Source organism: Mirounga leonina, unplaced genomic scaffold (assembly GCF_011800145.1).
Source record: "Mirounga leonina isolate KUSES-001 unplaced genomic scaffold, KU_Mleo_1.0 Mir_101664, whole genome shotgun sequence".
In the NCBI taxonomy this organism is placed as follows: domain Eukaryota; kingdom Metazoa; phylum Chordata; class Mammalia; order Carnivora; family Phocidae; genus Mirounga; species Mirounga leonina.
Window position 1 is genome coordinate 11,659,149 of NW_023270175.1, and position 13,197 is coordinate 11,672,345.

At 41.7% G+C, this 13,197-nt stretch overlaps 1 protein-coding gene across 3 annotated transcripts; it reads left to right on the top strand.

Moving 5' to 3' along the window:
* The first annotated feature begins 4,805 nt into the window (after positions 1 to 4,805).
* On the top strand, positions 4,806 to 12,444 carry ZBTB33 (zinc finger and BTB domain containing 33). Of its 3 annotated transcripts, none has more exons than XM_035008024.1 (3): positions 4,806 to 5,002; positions 6,669 to 6,732; positions 7,433 to 12,444. In XM_035008024.1, exon 3 carries the CDS (start codon positions 7,435 to 7,437, stop codon positions 9,451 to 9,453), a length of 2,019 nt encoding a protein of 672 aa, XP_034863915.1. In that variant the 5' UTR covers positions 4,806 to 5,002; positions 6,669 to 6,732; positions 7,433 to 7,434; the 3' UTR covers positions 9,454 to 12,444. The 3 variants fall into 3 exon arrangements, with proteins under 3 accessions (XP_034863915.1, XP_034863935.1, XP_034863924.1); XM_035008033.1 differs by lacking the exon at positions 4,806 to 5,002 and adding an exon at positions 5,474 to 6,509; XM_035008044.1 differs by lacking the exon at positions 6,669 to 6,732.
* The last annotated feature ends 753 nt before the right edge of the window (positions 12,445 to 13,197 follow it).

A 13,197-nucleotide genomic window follows, 5' to 3' on the forward strand; every position in this document is an offset into this window, starting at 1 on the left:
TCCTTATAGCTTTTCACTTGCTGTTTGAGAAGGGGGAAGGGGAGGCAGCCCCTGATATCTGGAAGCTAGCAGAGCATCCAGGCCATGTTCTTATGTTGGACATAAATTCACACAATATTAACCTAAGACAAAGTCACTAGGAGACTGATGAAGTGAGACAAAACAAGACCAATTTATAATTTTGTCTAATCATAGATTTAAAAAAAAAGTCACTGTGTCACTCAGAAAACACCAGACACCCCCTCTCTTGGCCAAAATGGGTGACTGCTACTTTATCAATTACAGCTTTATTCCTGCTCTCCTCTGCCTTCCCTACAGATAAGATTTATTGAGATGCCCGATCATACAATTGCCCCTGCTTTCTGACAGCATCTGATCTAGAAGGAACTCCCATTTCCTTAGATCATCCCCTAAATCGCCCAAATACTACAATAGGTTCTTTCTAACGTCCTCTTACTGAAACACCCCACAGTTCCCTATGGTGCGCTTTCTCCCTCCCTGCAAAGAATAATAAACCCAACTTGTCAACTATGGGCATGTTCCTGGTGATCTTTGGTTGAAGGGCATTGACATGTTCCACTGCCTAGAATGTTCTTCCCCAGATATTTGCATAGCTCTTTCCCTTACTTTATTCTGTTCTTTGCTCATACATCATCTTTTCAGAGAGGTCTTCTCCAACCACGCTATTCACAGTGGCACCTGATCATTCTCTATCCCTTTACACTGTTTATTTTTCTCCACAGCATTCATTACTATCTGATATTATACATTTAGATAATATATGCACATATGTTTATTGTATGTATCTCCCATTAGAATCTAAGTTTCATGAAGACTGGGACTTTGTCTTTTTTTTTAAGATTTAATTTCTTTTTTGACAGAGAGAGAGACAGCGAGAGAGGGAACACAAGCAGGGGGAGTGGGAGAGGGAGAAGCAGGCTCCCCGCCGAGCCAGGAGCCAGACGTGGGGCTCGATCCCCAGGACCCTGGGATCATGACCTGAGCCGAAGGCAGACGCCTAACCATCTGAGCCACCCAGGCGCCCCTAAATGATATGTATTTAATGAACATATGAACGAATGGGTTTTTATTGTGTCGGGGTTTATAACAGTTTCATTCTGTCACATATTCATTGTTTGGTCTTAGTCCTCCATTTAAATAGACTGGCTCACTGCAAAATGTCCTTTCTTAATTTTTTATTTTGACTCATTTCTTATTTGATTTTATTTCACATTGCCAAGTAATCTTTCACAAAGAACTCATGGGTAGTATATTCCCTCAATTTTTTTCATATTTGAAATAAGCTACCTGGTTGTTGTTGTTGTTGTTTGGTAGATTCTATTATTGTTAGCAATTGTCCACTCCCTCTTTCCCATTAGGAGGGTTATCTATCCCTATCTAATTGACTTTGGAAGGTTTTAAGAGGAAAAAGAGAAGCAGCAGTATCAAGTCACTTAAAGAGCAAATTGTCAGGATTAAGTAGAAAAGGGGATAGAGATGAACAAGCAAATGAATATTCAGCACTTATTAGGTACTAGACACTCGTTCATTCAACATTAAGTAGTCATATTTATCCACCTTTGAGTGGATCAAGTCAGGCTTCACAAGTAAGTTAGTGCTTGAATTGCATCTTTCTGGAAGACCAGGCACTTGGCCAAACAATAGGAGAGACAAACTGTGAATATGAAAGGAATGGTTATTCCAAGCTCAGGGTTCCTGGCAGGGACATGGAAGCAGTCAACAGCGTGTCATAGTTTGGAAACTGAAACTCAAAACAATTCTGTGGGAAGGTATTATTATCTCTATTATACAGGGACTGAATGAACGTCATTTTTTAAATCTTTTATCATCATCCATTGAATATATATTAAGCACCCGCAAGATTCTTGGCATATTAACACAGGAGAGGACAGTTGCTGCCCTCAAGAAATTCATAATCAGGGGCGCCTGGGTGGCTCAGTCGGTTAAGCGTCTGCCTTCGGCTCAGGTCGTGGTCCCAGGGTCCTAGGATCGAGCCCCGCATCGGGCTCCCTGCTCAGCGGGGAGCCCGCTTCTCCTTCTCCCACTCCCCCTACTTGTGTTCCCTCTCTCGCTGTCTCTCTCTCTGTCAAATAAATAAATAAAATCTTTAAAAAAATTTAAAAATTGAAAAAAAGAAAAAAAGAAATTCATAATCAAGTTCAAACAAGGCAAGCAAACACTGACAATGTGGTTATGAAACCTAACTGATTCCATTATCAGCCAATCAAAAACCTTTCTAGAATGTGAAACGATTGATACCTTTAAAATCTACTGGGTTATTTGAAATAGGCTTAAGTCTGCAGATAAAAAGAAAGTGAAAGGTGAAAAGACTGGTCAAGAAACAGAAAATTAACGAAACCTTCCAATGATCTTGTCCAAAAGGCAATCATTAAGGCCAAATTTCTGGGTCTGCTCCGCTTTCCTGCAGGAAAATTCCTTTCCTGATCATTGAATCCCCTTTGGTTATAGGTAGATTTTAAATTTTAATTTAGTTTTTGCTGGGCTGGGGGGTGAGGGACATGGCCAGAAGGGAAGAGAAGGTTTCCTGTGCTTTGAGCCAACAGATTTTCATCATACCTTAGTTGGGGCTCCACATTTTTAAAGCCCTTTCAGGAAAGAGGAAAAGGCAAGGCAATTCTCTTGGCCACTTTGGTGCTGGTAATGCTGGTGCAAAATAAATGATATCATGTCTTGCAGTTTACTGAGAGGTAACCAACAAATATTTGATACCAGGTGTGCAGCTACTGCCGCTGTGATTTGTATTTCAAAGATACATCTCATTCTAGTTTTAGTCAACTAAGCTACTGAAAGGCAAATAGATCCTAAATTTTCAAGAAGTACTTTGTCCTGGTTCCTAAAAACATTTTTTTTTTTTTGCTCCTAAATTTTGGGCGAGGATGACTCAAGAAAATGGTCATTAATGGTCATTAATCTGCTAACTAGTTTTGTTAAATCTGCTAACTCATTTTGTTTAAGTGCTCAGTTCCAGGAAAATACTAACCATCCGCTTTAGTTTCCTTTATAACAGTGTACTCCTATTTCCTGTGAAATGTCTTTATATTAAACAATGAAACTCATCATTTTAAGTCCAAATTTTAAAAACCCCAATAATGCAGTGATTCTCACATTGTTTTCTCACAATACAAAATCTTGAAGAGCCTAAGGAATTTCATGTGGATTTCTTGTTTGCATGTGAAAATACAACTGTAGTACACAACTTTGGTATTTTTCTATGTGGCTTTACTTTATTGAGGAGAATGTAGAATAGATTAGGGATGGATCGATGGTGACATTCTTGTCTGATTTCATGCTGAAGAAAATTAGATATAGTTAGATTTGTTTTCATTCTGGAATATCCTGATGGACATTTTCAGCAAGATTTTTGTAGGAAGGAAGCACAGGGATTCTGACTGAAAGATAAACAGATGCAAATTCAAGTTTTGGGGGGATGGATGCAATATTACCCTATACGTATTTTTTAAAAAAGAAAATGAAGGTAGTGAATGGCCTTAATTGTTGAAGAAAAAAGCAGTATTTGGCTCCTTAGTTGGATACGATCAATAACCAGTGTAAAGGGAGAGATTTTGCTCTCCAAACACCCATTCTGTTGTTTCGTTCATCATGGTACTCAGTCAGAGGCGTATTACCAGAGGGTTTTTAAAAATTACCACGACTCATTCATTTATTCATTCATTAAACGATTATTGAACACCGACTGCGTGTCAGACACTAAAACCCCCTGAGGAGGAAATGCTATGTAAATAAAAACTATAAATTAACAATGCAAGTATTAATTTAGGGGCCCCTGGGTGGCTCAGTGGTTGAGCGTGCGCCTTTGGCCGGGGCTCAGGTCGAGATCCTCAGATCAAGATCCTCGGATCCTGGGATCCAGCCCCTCCGCGTGGTCCCTGCTCAGCGGGGGGTCTGCTTTACCCTCTCTCTGCCCCTCCCCCCATCAGCGCGCGCGCGCGCTGTCTCTCAAGTAAATGAGTAAAATCTTAAAAAAAAAAAACCGAATGCAAGTGTTAATTTATTCCTCTTTCATGATACAGCTCAAATGGGAACATTTAGTTTGCTATTTCCTTCTCTGTGTTCTATACCTTGTACAAATACTTTTGTCGACGTTTGTGTAACCATCTACCGAGCTCTTTGGACAGGGAGAGACCTTGGCTTACTCATTTTTGTATTCCACCACACCTAAATTAGATTTGGTATAGCTCAAACAGGTGGTCAGTAAACGGTAGTCGAAGCGAAGGAATTAAGATAGTCCTGCATCATTTAGTCTTCAACTTAGAAGACGGTCTAGTGTCCAAACCCTAGACTTAGTTCTTCAAAATAGTTATTGTAATGTCGTTGTTAACTTGTCATCCTAGAACTTGAGTCATCCTGAGTCGATCAATTCGACTTACGATTATATTTATTCAGATTTTATTTCAAGGTGGTTTATCGTCTAAGAAACGGGCGAATCGAACAGTTTCCAACTTGCAAAAAGTGAAACTCGTACGGTCTCGAAAAGTTTTCACGCCCCAAGCGCTTGCGCCGAATTTAGGATCCCAACCGCCCGCGGCTGCCTGCATTACCCCATCTTTCCCTTCCCTTTTTCCCACCCTTTCGCCCTCCGGAAAGGGCCGAACGCTCCCAGAGCTTCCCAGTCTCACTCCGCCCCCTGCGGAAGGAGCCGAAGGCAGAGCCGGGCGCCGAAACGGGGCCGCCTGGAGCTCGGGCCCTTCCGGAAAGACCCGAGCTGCGCTCGGAGGAGGAGGGCGCCTTCGACTTCGGCGCTGCGCCCCCGCGCTGTGCCCTCTGTCGGTGGCGTGGGGCAGCTGTAGCAGCGGTGGCGGCAGCCGCGTCGACGTCGACCAAGACTGGAGCGACGTTTAAAGAAGGAGCCGAGTCGCCGCGGAGTCCGGCTTCTGGTTGTTGGAGGGCTCCCACCCGTCCGCGCGGCCAGACAAGGAGAAGCGGCGGCGCCGGGAAGCAGGTGAGGACCCGGCCCGGTGCCGGGAGGGGTGAGGGAGCGCGCCCGCTGCCTCCGTCGCTGGGCCGCGCCTGCGTTTGCATTCTCCTCACTTGAACCAGGAAGCGGCGGAGTCGGAGGCTCCGCTCCTCCGGCCCTTTCTTTGTGTGGGCCCGGGAGCGAAGGAGGGGACGAACCCGGAGGGCCGCGGCGCGGTCCCCTCCGCCGTCAGGGGCCGAGGGGCTGCCGGTGCCCGGGGTAGGCCCGGCGCGTGGGGAGCCCACCACGGGGACCCACTTGGCTTTTTCCTCGCCCTCCGCCTGCCTTTTTGTGCCGCCTTTTCTCCTCCTAGCCCCGACTTTGATTTAGAGCTTTTCTGCCCGGCCCATCCTCCCCTTCCGTCCCCTTCCCAGGGCATAACAATGCCGCCTGCTTGGCCTCATCCCCTCCCAACACCCCACCCTCCCGTTCGCCACCTTCTACTTTCCCCGGCTCGCCGGCGGACCCCCGCCCTGGCGGTGCCGTTCGTACCTCCATCAGGATTTGCAGGAAGCTGCCTTTTCGCGTGAATTGGGGTGAAAAAAACCCTCGGTTGCAGCCGGCTGGGTGCAAATGGGGAAGAGGGGGTGGAGTAAGGAAGATGGGGTTCAGCTGCCGCAGGGAGCCGCGTGTCGGTTGGCTTTACTCGCTCGCGGATGGCGTTTCTCTCTTTTACACCTTCACCTGCCCTCAGTCAAGGGTTTGTCTCCCAGTGATGCGGAATGGCTTTTCCGGAGGCAGGTCGCCGATCTCGGGGTGGGTTCAGAGCGATTTGTGCCGTTCCTGGGCCCACCCTGACGGGGAAAAGCGGGAGCAGATCTAAACAAAATGAAACCAATTCCCAGTGTCACCTGGACACGTACGTTTGATGCATTGCCCCCTTCCCAGGACCCGTTTGCAAACGACAAGAATTGTATTCGGAAAACCTATCTACCTACTTAAAAGCGACTTCTGTCGAAATCCCCGTATTTCGGAAGCCCTGGTGGCTGGCTCGCTGTCCAAAGGTCACCCTTTCTGATGAGTGCCTTTATGGTAACCTGGAATTCCTTGGTACTGTTAAACGAGCAACGCCTTATTTCAAATCCTCATTTCTAGACTTTTTGCCTACTTTTTGTTTTTAAGCTGCAGTTTTGAAAATTTCGAAGATGCTTGAGACGCCCCGCCTTCCACGTGTATATAACTTAAGCACTGTGACGACAGTGCTACTATTTTGGTAACTTTAAAGGGAAAGAATATTAGCAAGAAAAGTGTTTCTCTACCTAAAGTACTTATCAGCCAGTTGTTTATATATATATATAATCTATAAAAGTTAAATATATAAAAATTAAATATAGATTTAATATGTGTATATGTTTTAAACCACTTGGCACCCTTGTTACTGCTAATGTATTCTGTGACGGGCAAAAAAAGAATGTTTTGGGAGTGGTACACAGCATTGCTCTTTACTGACCTCCCCCTCCCTTTTTCTAGAGTAACCGCCTGCTCTGTTCCAGTAAGTTTATGTTTTCATTTTCACTAACACATCTGGTATAAAAAAAAGTTCTCATACCAGTGCGCATAATTCTTTACCAACAAATTGAAATGTTTCGTGTTTTCATGCAAATAAGCATTAAGAAATGGTGACCTTTCCTTTGTCTTATTTTTTTCACAGTACCATCTGTTGACTTCGCTTGGCACTCTAACATTTCACCTCTGGAGATTGTAAGAGTAGAGAGGTGAGGGGAAGGGGCAAGGAGATGATGAAAGGGGAGAGGGTAAAAAAGGTGTTTCATAGTTTATCTAGGTGAGGCACCCCAATTTAAATAACAGAAAACTGACGGGCAGTCTAGAGGTAATAACCTGTCAGCGTTTATAAACACTTACTCGGTCATTGGCTGTAGGGAGTAGCTTTTGAATGTGTTCTTAAAGTTAAGTTTTAGGAAGAGTATAGAATGGATATTGCACACAGCAAGCTTTTCTGACACTTAAATCATTCATTTACAGGTGAAATAACTTCTGTGTGTTCACAATGAAGACTTTTTCTTAAAGTTTTAAGACCATTAAAAATGAACTCTTAAGTCTTCTTGAGGACAGAACCTAAAAGTGGAACTAAGAAAATTAATTCTAATCTTAAAAAATTGCTTAGTGGTGACGCATGTATCCGAGATTCAGAGGAAGAGATTACCGTTCAGATCTGTAGATCAATTAAAAACTCGCTTGTCTCTTCTCAGGGGGAAGTCATGAGATTTGATGCATGGTCCAAAAGCCAGCCTGTATGAACAGTTTATATACAAGCCAAAAAGTTATGCCAAACTTCAGTTAAAACTTGAATACACTGTTTAGTGATGCTGCAACTTACATTCTGAATGATAAAAGTACTTCTTGTTTTTCTTTTCTAATCTTCTCCCACCCCTTCCTCCTCCCTTTCTCTTACAGGCATGGAGAGTAGAAAACTGATTTCTGCTACAGACATTCAATATTCTGGCAGTCTGCTGAACTCCTTGAATGAGCAACGTGGCCATGGACTCTTCTGTGACGTTACCGTTATCGTGGAAGACCGAAAATTCCGGGCCCACAGGAATATTCTTTCAGCTTCTAGTACTTATTTCCATCAGCTCTTCTCAGTTGCTGGGCAAGTTGTTGAACTGAGCTTTATAAGAGCAGAGATCTTTGCCGAAATTCTCAATTATATCTATAGTTCTAAAATTGTTCGTGTTAGATCGGATTTACTTGATGAGTTGATTAAATCAGGGCAGCTGTTAGGGGTTAAATTTATAGCAGAGCTTGGTGTCCCATTGTCACAGGTTAAAAGCATCTCAGGTACATCTCAGGACGGTAATGCCGAAACCTTACCTCCTGGTTCTAGTGACAAGAACCTTGAAATACAAAAATCAAAAGATGAAGCCCAAGATAACGGGGCCACTATAATGCCTATTATAACAGAGTCTTTTTCCTTATCTGCTGAAGATTACGAGACAAAAAAGATCATTGTTACCGATTCAGATGATGATGACGATGACGTCATTTTCTGCTCTGAGATTCTGCCTGCAAAGGAGACTTTGCCGAGTACCAATGCAGTGGCTCAGGTCCAGCCTAACCCAGGTGCCGTTGCCGTTTCAGATGTTGCACCTTGTGCTAGTAATAACTCTCCCCCTTTACCAAATCTCACACCTACTCAGAAACTTCCTACTTCTGTGAATCAGGCAACTCTGAGCCAGACGCAAGGAAGTGAAAAATTGCTGGTATCTTCAGCCCCGACACATTTGACTCCCAACATTATTTTGCTAAATCAGACACCACTTACTACACCACCAAATGTCACTTCTTCACTTCCAAATCATATGTCTCCTTCAATCAATTTGCTTGTGCAGAATCAGCAGACACCAAACAGTGCTGTTGTAACAGGAAACAAGGCCAATGAAGAGGAGGAGGAGGAGATTATAGATGATGACGATGACACTATTAGCTCCAGCCCAGATTCGGCGGTCAGTAATACATCTTTGGTCCCCCAGGCTGATGTCCCCCCAAGTGCCACTTTTGATGGATCGTTGGTACAGAAGATGCAGATACCTACACTTCTGCAAGAGCCACTTTCCAATTCTTTAAAAATTTCAGATATAATTACTAGAAACACTAATGATGCAGGTTTAGGATCAAAACATCTAATGGAGGGTCAGAAGATCATTACTTTAGATACAGCTACTGAGATTGAAGGCTTGTCAACGGGTTGCAAGGTTTATGCAAATATTGGTGAAGATACTTATGACATAGTGATCCCCGTCAAAGATGACCCTGACGAAGGGGAGGCCAGACTTGAGAATGAGATACCAAAAACATCTAGCGGTGAGACGCCCAACAAACGTATGAAAGTAAAACATGATGATCACTATGAGTTAATAGTAGATGGGAGGGTCTATTATATCTGTATTGTGTGCAAAAGGTCATATGTCTGTCTGACAAGCTTGCGGAGACATTTTAACATTCATTCTTGGGAGAAGAAGTACCCTTGCCGTTACTGTGAGAAGGTATTTCCTCTTGCAGAATATCGCACAAAACACGAAATTCATCACACAGGGGAGCGAAGGTACCAGTGTTTGGCCTGTGGCAAATCCTTCATCAACTATCAGTTTATGTCTTCACACATAAAATCAGTTCATAGTCAAGATCCTTCTGGAGACTCAAAGCTTTATCGTTTACATCCATGCAGGTCCTTACAGATCAGACAATATGCATATCTTTCTGATAGGTCAGGCGCTATGCCTGTAATGAAGGATGATGCTATTGGGTATAAGGTTGATGCTGGGAAAGACCCTGCAGTAGGGACTGCATCTACTCCTCAGAACAAGCCAATGACCTGGGAAGATATTTTTATTCAGCAGGAAAATGATTCAATTTTTAAACAGAATGTAACAGATGGCAGTACTGAGTTTGAATTTATAATACCAGAATCTTATTGAACTTTGAAATCTCAGAAAGTTTGGTTTGCATTCAGGGGCAGGGGTTTCAAAAGGCCTGTAAAACAAATTAAGGTGAAAACGAGTTCATTTCATCTGCCACGTCATCTGAAGGCAGTCTAGTTGGATTATTTGTTGATAATTTTTAGAAGCAAATTATTCTGAAAGTTTTGAGTAGAGAGTGAGAAGTCCCCCCCCCCCCCACCGAGTATCTGTTTATATAGTTAGCTTTCAGCTCGTTTTAAAGAGGCAAGAAGAAAAAAAGCTTGGAGAGAGAGTTTCCTGAATAGAATTTGAAGCTGTCTGAATGTTCTTTGAAAATAACTGGAGTTATTAGCATACCCTAGTTTATCTTACAACTTTCCCCTTCCATGTTAGCACTTTACTGCTGAATTCTCAGTTATCTTAATATTGAGACTATAAATGTGTGTTGTGTTTTGGATGTGGCATAAAAAGTAAACAAGAACTTCTAAAGTTGTTCTGGAAATTCTCAGAATAAGTCTCTGCTTGGTTGTGTATTCCGCTAGTCCAAATGGATAGCAACCTCCTGCCTCCCTCCTGCCATGAAAATGGCCGTGCAGACAAGTGTCTCATCTGAAGAAAGAGTTTTAGCTAATTAGAATTGAGTTTTGCTTTTATTGCCATCGTCTGGAAAAGACTTTTGGTGGCTGGACTACTGTATATATATACCTTTGCAGTTGTGGTCTCTGTGGGCAAAAATGTTAATGGAAAACAAATCTCTGTATTGCAGACAGGAGGAGCGGAAAAGTTCTGTTGCGTTTGTTTTGAAGTCTTTGTTCTTACATGATAGAGAGTGGAAGTGAATGGAGAGTTCCTTTTTTGTTCATATGGTTAAAAATGTTCCCTTGAGAAATTTCAAAGTTTGAATCCGAAAGCCACCAAATAAATCTTTCATTATGTATAAATCTTTATAAATGATAGATTCCATAAATGAGACTCCTACATATTTTAGGCAGGAGGCTACTGGTATATATTTTTAAATGTTCATATTACTTAGAATTTCTAATAGAAAGTTTTCATTTGAAATAGTTGAATCCATGATCTAGTGTTTTCCTTTCACAAGACCTTTTAGGTTTTTACCCCTTCTAAAGTAAGTTCCATTCCATCTGCAAAGTGCTGCAATATTATAGCAATCAGAAACTATATATGGAATGTTATATAGGCTTGTTGATTCCCGTTTATCTTGAGAACAATACGTGTACCTTTCTTCCTTTTCAAGTGACACATATTTAAAACACTTAGAAAATAAAGTCAAAACTCATTGAAGTGCTAGTACTAAAAGGAAGCAGGTTGGAACAAATATATAGCCTAGCCTTTATAACAGGATTAACGTGTTGAACTTCTGTAAATTACTTTTTGCAAAGGAAAAAAATTAATAGATACTGAAAAAGATTGTTGTGCATAGTCATTAGTCCTTTGTAACCTTGCTTAAATATTTCTTAACATAGATATTTTCTTTCTCTTAACTATGTATTTTTAAAAACAGTCTATTTCTTGACTTTGAACTTAAAGCTTTAATCATAATTTTTCATGTATACATCATTCTTCTGATGGTAAGCTAGATTTGAAGATAATGGTTTCAGTGTTTCAGTTGGTAGTGGAGGGTATCAGGCTTCACTATTTGCAATAATACAAGAAAGAAGAAAAATATTATAATCCTTTGCTTACCGAGGGCTAGAATGATGTGCATCTGTCTGTTTTCTGTTCTGTGAGTCTAGACGTTCAAACCATTTTGTGAACTAATCCTTGGAGAAGTTTAAATTAACCTTAGAACTTAAGACTCTGATCTCTGGAATCACAATATCTGCCTCCGTTCTGTGCAGATATTGACAACATTACTCTTTGACTATAAGGTGCACTCAGAAATATTTTCAGTGGAAATTTGTTTGAGTTTCATTAATGCTGTTTCACCAGTTAGACATAATTACTTCTGCAAGTGTGAATGATACTGATGGCCAGCAGAGCTTCCAGACCTTTCAAAGTTAACTGCTAGGAAAATTAGTTGATCATAATAAAAGTTGAGAGTGCCTAACAAGGCTATTATGACAAACCAGGAATTGAGTCTGTAAGGGAAAACTATCCATTCTGAGTAATATGGACGTAATTATTTGCTGCTGCTGTGCTCTGTGTCAATTCTGAGTATAAAATTTAAACCCTGTGCCTAATGAAGGTGTCTTCTAGAGTTTTTTTGGGAGAAGGAAAACTGGAAAGTTAACTTGTATTTTTGCCAGAAGACTCTTCCTTGCATGTATGTCAAGGTCTTCAGTTTTTTCAGAAGTTTCTATATCCAAAGTTCAGAATTTGTGTGAACTACTCCTTTGGGGCTGAAACCATTCACTCCCAGTGTTTATTGGGTTGGAAATCTGTAGCAAGATTCTGTTTAAAACTTACCATGGTGTTTTCCTATTTCATACCTAGCTTTCTGGCTACTAAATTCCTTCTTTTTTCTTTCAAGTTGGCTGCAGATTTGCTCCTGTGCTAAATTACCTGTAAACCTTCTGGATAGGAACTGTTTGAAATAGCAATTTGTTGAAAGAGAGGACAGAAAATGAAAATGCCCAAACTAAGCAAAGATTTTAAAATGCCATAGCAATCTTGCAAGATTTACTTTAAAATATATTTTTAGATGATCATTATCATCTCAGTGGTACTGATCCCCCACATGCAACTACTATGAGGAATTGATGTTTTCTTCTTTCCATTGTACCAAAAAGATAAATGGTTAAAAATGGTCAAGGTATTTTGTATTGTCAAGGCATGCCTAATCTAAAGGATTAAATGTTAATTCAACAGCCCTGGCTTCCTCACCTCTGTCAATCATACGAAACCTTGTTCATTTCCACCCAGTACTGTAATGTTCATACTTGTACAATCTTTCCTATCATATGACTTTAAGTTCTACTTTTCATTAACCATTACCTGGTATTAGTTCGTAGAGCTTCTTATGGCAAAAATAAAATGTTATAATTCTGATTTTCGAGTGTATTTTTTACAAGATTATCTTTCAGAAATGATATAGACTTGGAGGGCCTGGCTGGCTCAGTTGGTGGAGCATGCGAGGGGAGGAGGGGTCGTGAGTTCAGGCCCCACATTGGCAGTAGAGCTCACTTAAAAAAAAGAAAAGAAATTACATAGACTTTACTATTCTGTTGTTTTTCAGTTTTTGTAGTAGGAGACTGGGGGTACTTCTGATGACAGCATAACAAAATTTTCTACTAGGTCTGTAGCGGTGCTGACCATACTGACTACATCTTTGGCTCTCCATCTTGTTCATGTCTGTGCAGTGACCTGCCTTGGGGCTACATGTTCCAGGCCCCTTGGAGGTTAACGTATGACCGGAATGCGGGAAGGCTTGTTTTGATCTTTCCTAAGGTTGTTTAAACAACTAGGAGAGCTAACAATTTCTTCCCCTCCCCTCTGGCACACAGATGGCACCACTTTAGATAGCTACACTTTGACCTCCCCACAATGCTGTATAAAATCTGTGGATTAAGGTCCAGCCTTTGTGGAGTATAGCTGTGTAGTGCCTGGATTGTGGTGGTCTGCTCCATTCTGCCCCCCCCCACACCCCCATCAGTAAGTTATCCTGAGTAAAACTCTGTCAGCGGTATGGCGTGGCTCGCTTCGCTTGCTTCATTGTTTGGTCTCAAAATGCCTTCTCAGTCTGGAGGATACTTTACTGTCCCTCTTCTACCTTCTAACAGGTTTTATATGTTGGTTCATTGC